Here is a 10022-nt window from a genome sequence, read left to right on the forward strand (position 1 = left end):
CTAAGCCAAATATATTTAAACTTAGTTTTTCACAATTCCTGACATTTAATCCTAATAAAAATTCCCTGTCTTAGGTCAGTTAGGATCACCACTTTATTTTAAGAATGTGAAATGTCAGAATAATGGTAGAGAGAATGATTTATTTCAGCTTTTATTTCTTTCATATTTCCAGTGAGTAAGTTTACATACACTTAATTCGTATTTGGCAACATTGCCTTTAAATTGTTTAACTTGGGTCAAACGTTTCGGGTAGCCTTCCACAAGCTTCCCACAATAAGTTGGGTGAATTTTGGCCCATTCCTCCTGACAGAGCTGGTGTAACTGAGTCAGGTTTGTAGGCCTCCTTGCTCGGACACACTTTTTCAGTTCTGCACACAAATGTTCTGTGGGATTGAGATCAGGGCTTTGTGATGGCCACTCCAGTACCTTGACTTTGTTGTCCTTAAGCTATTTTGCCACAACTTTGGAAGTATGCTTGGGGTCACTGTCCATTTGGAAGACTCATTTGCAACCAAGCTTTAACTTCCTGAATGATGTCTTGAGATGTTACTTCAATATATTTACATAATTTTCCTGATCATGATGCTATCTATTTTGTGAAGTGCACCAGGTCATCCTGCAGCAAAGCACCCCCACAACATGATGCTGCCACCCCTGTGCTTCACGGTTGGGATGGTGTTCTTCGGCTTGCAAGCTCCCCCTTTTTCCTCCAAACATCACGATGGTCATTATGGCCAAACAGTTCTATTTTTGTTTCATCAGACCAGAGGACATTTCTCCATAAAGTACAATCTTTGTCCCCATGTGCAGTTGCAGACTGTAGTATGGCTTTTTTAAGGCGGTTTTGGAGCAGTGACTTCTTCCTTGCTGAGCGGCCTTTCAGGTTATGTCGATATAGGACTCGTTTTACTGTGGATATAGATACTTTTGTACCTGTTTCCTCCAGCATCTTCACAAGGTCCTTTGCTGTTGTTCTGGGATTGATTTGCACTTTTAGCACCAAAGTACGTTCATTTCTAGGAGACCGAATGCGTCTCCTTCCTGAGCGGTATGACGGCTGCGTGGTCCCATGGTGTTTATTCTTGCGTACTATTGTTTGTACAGATGAACGTGGTACCTTCAGGCGTTTGGAAATTGCTCCCAAGGATGAACCAGACTTGTGGGGGTCTACAATTTTTTTTCTGGGGTCGGCTGATTTCTTTTGATTTTCCCATGATGTCAAGCAAAGAGGCACTGAGTTTGAAGGTAGGCCTTGAAATCCATCCACAGGTACGAACTGCAAAAATCTCTGAAGCTGGAGACTCTTACCTCCCTCACTAGCTTTAAGCACCAGCTGTCAGAGCAGCTCACAGATCACTGCACCTGTACATAGCTCATCTGTAAATAGCCCATCCAATCTATCTCATCCTCATACTGTATTTATTTATTTATCTTGCTCCTTTGCTCCCCAGTATCTCTACTTGCACATTCATCTTCTGCACATCCTACCATTCCAGTGTTTAATTGCGATATTGTAATTACTTTGCCACCATGGCCTATTTATTGCCTTACCTCTCTTATCCTACCTCATTTGCACATGCTGTATATAGATTTTTCTACTGTATTATTGATTGTATGTTTGTTTATTCCATGTGTAACTCTGTGTTGTTGTATGTGTCGAACTGCTTTGCTTTATCTTGGCCAGGTCGCAGTTGCAAATGAGAACTTGTTCTCAACTTGCCTACCTGGTTAAATAAAGATGAAATAAACATTTTAAAATGTAAAAACTCCAATTGACTCGATGTCAATTAGCCTATTAGAAGCTTCTAAATTTTCCAAGCTGTTTAAAGGCACAGGAAACTTCTGACCCACTGGAATTGTGATACAGTGAATTATAAGTGAAATAATCTGTCAGAGAACAATAGCCAAATTAGCCGCCATGTTGGAGTCAACAGAAATACAAAATTACATCATAAATATTCCCTTAGATTTGATTATCTTCATCAGAATGCAGTGCCAGGAATCCTAGTTCCACAATAAATCGTTGTTTTGTTCGATAATGTCAATTACTTATGTCCAATTAGCTAATTTTTCTAGCATGTGTAGTACACGTGTCCAAACGCTCACGCAGATCCAGGCAAACGTCGGACGTAAACTTCAAAAAGTTATATTACAAGTCGAATAAACTGGTCAAACTTAGCAAAGAATCAATCTTCAGGATGTTGTTATCATCTATATCCAATAATGTTCCTACCGGAGCATTCTTTTCGGTCTCTATAAGTAATGGAACGCATGGCGATATCATGAGGAATGTGCGTCACCAGGAACTGGCACTCTGCCAGACCACTGACTCAAACACCTCCCATCCGGTCCCACAGCACAGCATAAGCTTCATTCCACGTTCTACTGACTGTTGACATCTAGTGGAAGGCATAGGAAGTGCAAACAGATCCATATATTACAGGGAATTGAATAGGTGATGACTTTAACATCGACCACTCTCAGAATTCTCACTACCTGTTTGGATTTTTTCTCAGGTTTTTGCCTGTCATATGAGTTCTGTTATACTCACAGACATCATTCAAACAGTTTTAGAAACTTCAGAGTGTTTTCTATCCAATACTAATTATAATATGCATATATTAGTAACTGGGACTGAGGAGCAGGCCGTTTACTCTGGGCACCTTTCATCCAAGCTACTCAATACTGCCCCTGCAGCCATAAAGTTAAACTCTGAGTGGTTGGTACCGGGTCCAGCAAATTTCCCAGCGAGTTTGGGGGCACTCCCACCACAACATTTTTCGTCAGAAAATTGAACGTGACATATCATTTGAAAGCTACAGTCCTTGTCTTTTTGGAAATCAAACTCAAATTTTACTGCTGGCCATAAATCATGCACAATATGGTCATATTCATAGAGTTTGCAATGTAGGTCAATCCACTAAAAGTGCAAACATTTAGTATGCATGGAAAGGGTATACCCTGATGGTCATTGTAAAGCAATGCATTTCCTTCTCCTTCCACATTACCTTGTATGCATCCTCCACCTGCACCATTGATCTACCTCATCATTTACAATAGGAAAAGTGAATGGGAAAAGAGGTTTGAAGTTTCTTCACCTGTCCGTGTCTTATTTATTTATTTCCCTGGTTGCTAAGGTCTTTTTAAGATGTCAGGCTTGAAAATCCGTTCAGCCATTTTGGCACAGTGACTCACCACCCAAACCACTCGCAACTGGTTTCAAGTGGCCAATAGAAGTCATGTGATATCCTACTGCTGTCTAGTGGACGATCTCGGAATCAGACAGGGGATATATGTACATCATTGGCTAGGTAGAGACTTCGCTTTCTCCTCTAATGTGTACTGAACAAAAATAAAAGCGCAACATGCAAAAATGTAAACGATTTTACTGAGTTACTGTTTATATAAGGAAATTAGTCAATTGCAATAATTTTATGAGACCTTAGCTATGGCTTTCACATTATTTGGCGGGGTGCAGCCATGGGTGGGCCTGGGAGGGCATAGGCCCACCCACTTGGCAGCCATGCCCACCCTCTGGGTTGCCAGGCCCAGCCAATCAGAATGAGTTTTTCCCCACAAAAGGACTTTATTACAGACAGAAATACTCCTCAGCATCCACCCACCCACTGTCAGACGATCCCACAGGTGAAGACGACGGATGTGGAGGTCCTAGGCTGGCGTGGTCTGCAGGCGTGAGGCCGGTTGGACGTACTGTCAAATTTGTTGGAGGCAGCTTATGGTAGAGAAATTAACATAAAAAAATATATATCTGGGATTTTTTTTATTTCAGCTCTTTAAACATTGGACCAACACTTTACATGTTGCTTTTCAATTTTTGATCAGTATAGATCATTCCTCTAATCGTAAAAAAATGAAAGCATGGCACGTTGCACAAGCCCTGCACTTTTTAAATGGCTGTTTGCGCATGTTTAGAGCGCCACCATTAAGTTAAAGTATCTATTTTTTTAATACATTTTTAAAAAATATAAATTTTGGAACAGTAATTGGTGACAAACAGTACTAGTCAAAAGTTTGGACACTCATTAAAAGTTTATTTATTTATTTTTACTATTTTCTACATTTTCTACATCAAAACTATAAAGTAACACATATGGAATCATGTAGTAACCAAAGAAGTGTTAAACTAATCAAAATATATTTTATATTTGATGTTCTTCAAAGTAGCCACCCTTTGCCTTGAGGACAGCTTTGCATACTCTTGGCATTCTCTCAACCAGCTTCATGAGAAATGCTTATCCAATAGTCTTGAAGGAGTTCCCACATATGCTAAGCACTTGTTGGCTGCTTTTCCTTCACTCTGCGGTCCAACTCATCCCAAACCATCTCAATTCAGTTGAGGACTGCAGAGTGAATGAATAGCAGCCAACAAGTGCTCAGCTGTCAAGGTAAAGGGTGGATACTTTGAAGAATCTCAAATATATATATTTTTTATAGTTCATAGTTTTGATGTCTTCACTATTATTCTACAATGTAGAAATTAGTAAAAAATATATATAATTGAATGAGTAGGTGTGTCCAAACTTTTGACTGGTACTATATTTTATTTGAAAGCTAGACTTTCAAATATCTTACTCCCCAACATAGGGACAATGTAAAAAACAACAACATACATTTCAGGTTTTTTGGCACCTTTATCATAATCACACATTTCTTACCTTTCTACCAGTACTAAGCATGTGTTTGTAGGACTTATAGTTTTGAAACCGAAATGTACTTTGAGGGTAGTATACAAAACAAAAATTTTCAATTACCAAAAAAGCAACTATTGTTTAAAATATAATTCTGTATTTATGTTATTATGCATACTTTACTGTATTGGGTTTTAGTCTTTGTCCATAAGGATCCGCTATTCTTTATTTAGACTAATTAAATCAGCTAGCCTCTCTCAATGTAATATCTAATGTCTCTAGGGGTTATACAATTACACAGTTCAATTAATTCCAGTTGCCTTTATTAAGTAATCAATACATTGCTTAGAAAGGTTAACAAGTGGAATTGTGCTGACTTATGAGGGGGGAAATACAATTTATTCTGTCATTTTTAGTCTGGCACGCTTTTAATATGCTTTTATTTTTCATTACCAAGGTTCATTGAGAACACACCGAGAGGAGAGGTTAGGGTTCAACTGCTTTCTGTAGAAAATACAAGTTCGATTTTTAATTGATGAAGCAGAATCTTCCACAAAAAGTTATTTTTGTTTTTATCATGACAGCCTTGGGAAAAAAAGATGGATCATTGTCCCCTTTCAAGTGTGAACTCTGTTTTGCTCTCTATCACTTTCACTGTGAAGACAGCGCTGTTGCATATAGCCACTGGGCAAGTACTGAGAGATGCACCAAGCCAGCAGCCGGTGAGTGGAGGAGAAGAATGAGTGAACAAGAGAACGGGGAGAAAAAGGAGGGAGGGGAGAGAGAGAAAGAGATGGGGAATTTTAAACCGCTGCTGCTGCAATAACCGCATGGGAGCTGAGGCTTTCCAATTTGGCCAAATAAGCCTGGCTATCTTTTTAAATCTCACAAAAGCAAACTATCCTGGGCCTTGGTGTCTGTTTCTTCTCCTCTGGAAAACAATCAAACTTAGTGAATGATTAATGTTGTTCCATGCTACTGTATTCTCTTTCTGCATATTTCAACTATTTTTTTATGGTGCATGTTTAAAGCAAAGGCAAATGTGCTCAGAAAGTCTCCTTGATGCCTTTCCCGTTAACCCACATTTCATGTTTTTATATAAACATCGATTGAAAAAAAAAACAACAACAGATAAGCAAACACACAGTGAGGGCCTGGGACTGATGGAACTGAATTGAGGAGAATACAATGATCGTGCTGTGCCGTGGGTTTATAAGGCGACAATAACGCACCAGTCAGACATCACGCTACTCACTGACACCATTCCTGGAGGTGACAGCATCCATATTATTTTACATTATTCATTGGAACATTGACAAGGCAGCAAATAATGTGACAGTGACTCAGACTCATATAAAGCACAATATCGCCATCAGCAATTACAAATTAGGTTACATCATTCATTTAGGTGAATTGTCATCAGAGGTTGTTTGTGGCTGACTGTAGTTTTGCCTATTGCTTAAATCACTTTTCCCAGGTGAGGGGGATTATGGGTGTTGTAGTTTTGGACCAGTGCTTGGCGATGGGTTCTCTGTCTCTGCGCTCTTCTAAGGAGGCAAAATGCTGGGGTTAATTCATTTTATGAGTGTGCACATGCACTTGTATGTGTGTCTGTCATCATATGGTGTAAGTCAAAAAGTATCAAAAGAAGAGCATGACGGGGAGAGAGAAGTTGAAAGTGTAAAGAGTGGGGTTCTGTCCGGGAGGTCCGTGGGGCGACGCACAATTGGGCTAGCGTCGTCCGGGTTAGGGAGGGTTTGGCCGGTAGGGATTTCCTTGTCTCATCGTGCTCCAGCGACTCCTGTGGCGGGCTGGGCGCAGTGCGCGCTAACCAAGGGGGCCAGGTGCACGGTGTTTCCTCCGACACATTGGTGCGGCTGGCTTCCGGGTTGGAGGCGCGCTGTGTTAAAGAAGCAGTGCGGCTTGGTTGGGTTGTGCCTCGGAGGACGCATGGCTTTCGACCTTCGTCTCTCCCGAGCCCGTACGGGAGTTGTAGCAATGAGACAAGATAGTAATTACTAGCGATTGGATACCACGAAAATTGGGGAGAAAAGGGGTTAAATAAAAAAAATAAAAAAAAGTGTAAAGAGTGGTTACTGTGCCGTCCAGGCCTCTTTGATCCAAACAGTCAACCTGCTCTGCTCCCCCAAAGTGAGACAGGCAGCTCTCTGATCCTCTCAACAACCCGTGTGTGTTTGTGCTTTCTTTAATGCTGAAATAAAGACCTTGTTTCCCACCAGAGAGCTCAATCTTAAATCTATAGGGTATAGGGCTGCCGTGTGTGTGCGTGCGTGTGTTTGTGTGTGTGTCAGTGCTGCCCTCCTAGCTATGTCAGTACAGACGGAAGCTTGACAATTCCCACAGAAAGAGGAGTTCTAGATCACTCTATGAGTCGCGTGCTGCGCTACGTTGCTGACCCTGTCTTCTCTCCGTATACTTTGTGTTTCCTCAGCACTCCTACTTCATAGCCCCAGATATCAACGGCTTGCCCACAATCCCCGAGAGTGTAAGTCTACCCTTCTGGTTTACCAGCGTGCAAGACCTAGATCTTACCCTGTCGAATAGAGCGCAAAATATATTGCATTTTGAATGAAATTGATCATTGAAATGTTTTTAGTTGGTGAGTGCTGTCCATTTGAGTTTTCTGTGAAATACCGTAAACCTATGACCTGAATTTGTAATAATGGTTACGTCCTCGATTTGCAGGAAAGAGCCATCCCTAATGCTCAGAGAAGTGTGTCGTTATAAAGTCACTAACTGTCCTGTCTCTTCTGTTTTCCCAATCCAGAGGAACCTGACAGAGTATTTTGTGGCGGTGGACGTCAACAATATGCTGCATCTGTACGCCAGCATGCTGCACGAAAGACGCATCATCATTACCTCAAGCAAGCTTAGCACTGTGAGTACCTCTTCATTATACTACTATACTACTACTACACTACAGTATGGTACAGATTCATGCTTTAAAGGAACATTATATTAACCAGGGTTTATGTTTCTGATTAAACATGGCATTCCTCATTAATATTACAGCACTACATCAAACTTAATATCTAAACGTTCACAGCTTGAATGCATGTATGCACACAGACACACACACATGGACAGAGTTCAGTGGTCCTCCAGTCATCCGGCTCCTCTATCTCCAGTCTCTGACAAGTAGGAAAGCCAGCACTAAGGCAGGATTATATTTGACTGTTTGTCTTAAAGCTTCTGGGTTTTAATGGCCGACAAGCCCTAAATAATTAGTTATTAGACGCTCTAACTCTCTTACATAGTTTATTATCAGTTATTAGGCATTTAAATCTCTGCCGTAGTACCTGTAGAGGTCTTTGTCTCTGTGCTTATCATTGTGGCTGACAGCAGAACCAAATGTTTATGACAGGGAGAGCATGAGTGACGTCATCCACGCTCCTATCTCTACCATTCTGCTCCGGTATCTTCCTGCAGGCCGGAATGCGGAACCGGGGAGCGGGGTGGGGAGAGGAACCCAAGGTCTCCCTGAGGATGGAGTGGAGGGGTCCGGGGAAGGTGTAGAAAATTACCCAACCCCTAGAGAATTTCACCTCTCTCCTCCACTCACCTCTTCCCCCCCACCCCTCAGCATGTCAGCCCCTAAGAGCCCCAGCCGTGCCCACTGACTCCGGGGGTTACAGGGTGTAAATTATCAGAGCCACGGGTGACGGCTGTTTTCTTAGCAGACGGCTGGAAGTGATATTCTGTATGATTTACAATTTTGCGTCGCGACAAGACAAACTGCCTCAGGTTTATTTAACTTATATGTCGACGCCCATCGTTAGACCACCCATAAGCCTTTTATTGTAAATCTCTCCATCCATCCCTCCCTTCGTCCATCAATCAAAACATAAATGCTGTCCTTTTTATTAGTAGTGTGTTTGTGTTTCTCGTAGTCCATCCCTGGCATTATTTTTAAAGAGTAGTTTGCAGAAAGAAGAGAGAGATTAGGCCTCCATCTGACCCCTGCTACCACTGTCCCTCTGAGAGATGGCGAAAGAGAGAAATGGAAAGAGAAAGATAGAAATGGAGAGAAGAAGAGGGAGAGAGAGCATGGGAGAGAGACTAGACACTGCATACATTATGTGGGCTCCAGGCAGAGGGCCTGCCTGTGTGTTAGGGTCCCTAGTGATCCCGCTGTGCCAGTGTAGCAGAACATGGCGGCATGCCTGCAAGCGCCCAACAGCAAAGGAATAAATCATGATGGTACAACAATGCATCAGTTGACTTATTGCTGTTTTGTGACCGGAGGTGAGTGGTACCACTGTTTTGAAAGGCGTGTGGTGGTGCGGTGCGATGGCCGAGGCAGTCAGCCGAGCATGCAGGCTTGTCATGCCGCCGTATAATTGTGCTGCATCAGGCCTCCTCTAACTAGTCAGCTGGGAGGCCCGTGTCTTTCATCTTCCCCTCCCCTGGCCTCGCCGGGCCCTGGCCCCCTCGGTAGGCAGTCGGCAGGCCCCTGACAGCAGCCTTCTCATCATGCTGTCAGTATTATGCTAACTAGGACCATCCATCCACCACGGCCCTGAGTGCTAGCTGCCTGCCTGCCTCACCACCGCACAGCGCCTTGGCCCTAAAACTTACTTCTCACTTTTCACTCTCCACTTCTTCTAGTCTATCAACCTCCCCTGCTTTCTCTTTCCGTCTCCCGTTGCTTTCTTTCTCTCTAGCTCCTAGTCGCTCTCTTTCGGTCTCTCTTTCTGCTTTCTCACTCTGTCACCTTTCTTTCCATCTCTTGTTCTATGTCTGCTTTTTGTCTTTCTTTCCTCTCTTGTCCCTATAGCCACATTTCTTATGGTGGCTGGTGGTCAGCGCATCATCTGTATCCTGTGTTTTTGTTCCCCCATTTTTATTTTGTTGCAGATTTGTTTTTGTGTGTGTGCAGGGGTGGATGTGACTGTGTGTGAGGGTGGCCTGGTGTTACTGCGATGCCCTCTTTCTCTGTGTCTCAGTGCCATCTACCTGTTAGTGGCACACCTGTGTGGCTCTGCACTGATACCAGGCCTTTGTCAACACACAGAGAGAGCAGAGCAGAGGTAATTGGGTGTCTTCCTTTGGATGAGGTGAGGAGGAGAGAAGAAGGGGAGGAGAGGGAGGGATCGGGTAGAGGGCGTGGTGAGGTGTATGAGCTTAGCGAGAGGGGGAGGGGAGAAGAGGAAAGAGAAGATTGGCGAAAAGGCAGAAAAGAAGAGTTGAGAATTGAGGTTTGAGGTTTGTTGATGTTGCCTATTCCTCCCCCAGGCCAGTCTAAACCAGTTAAAGAATGGTGTGGGTGAGCAGTTGTAGCACAGTTACTCTGAGCCCGGACAGGAGAGAGACTCTTTAGTTTGTAGGGTCCTGTCTTGGTGAACATCACAC

The 10022-nt window shown here is 42.9% G+C and overlaps 1 protein-coding gene across 6 annotated transcripts in view; it reads left to right on the forward strand.

Moving 5' to 3' along the window:
* The window catches only part of LOC129855643 (DENN domain-containing protein 1B-like), a 179712-nt gene that overhangs the window by 78264 nt on the left and 91426 nt on the right, over positions 1 to 10022 (forward strand). For 5 of the 6 annotated variants that reach the window (XM_055923522.1, XM_055923524.1, XM_055923519.1 and 2 more), the window contains 2 exons: positions 7102 to 7155; positions 7438 to 7548. In XM_055923522.1, the coding sequence (XP_055779497.1) occupies positions 7102 to 7155; positions 7438 to 7548 (165 nt within the window). Of the gene's footprint in view, positions 1 to 5311; positions 5372 to 7101; positions 7156 to 7437; positions 7549 to 10022 lie in introns of all 6 variants that reach the window. The other variant, XM_055923525.1, reaches the window with a different exon arrangement.

Source organism: Salvelinus fontinalis, chromosome 5, assembly GCF_029448725.1.
Source record: "Salvelinus fontinalis isolate EN_2023a chromosome 5, ASM2944872v1, whole genome shotgun sequence".
Taxonomy (NCBI): Eukaryota; Metazoa; Chordata; class Actinopteri; order Salmoniformes; family Salmonidae; genus Salvelinus; species Salvelinus fontinalis.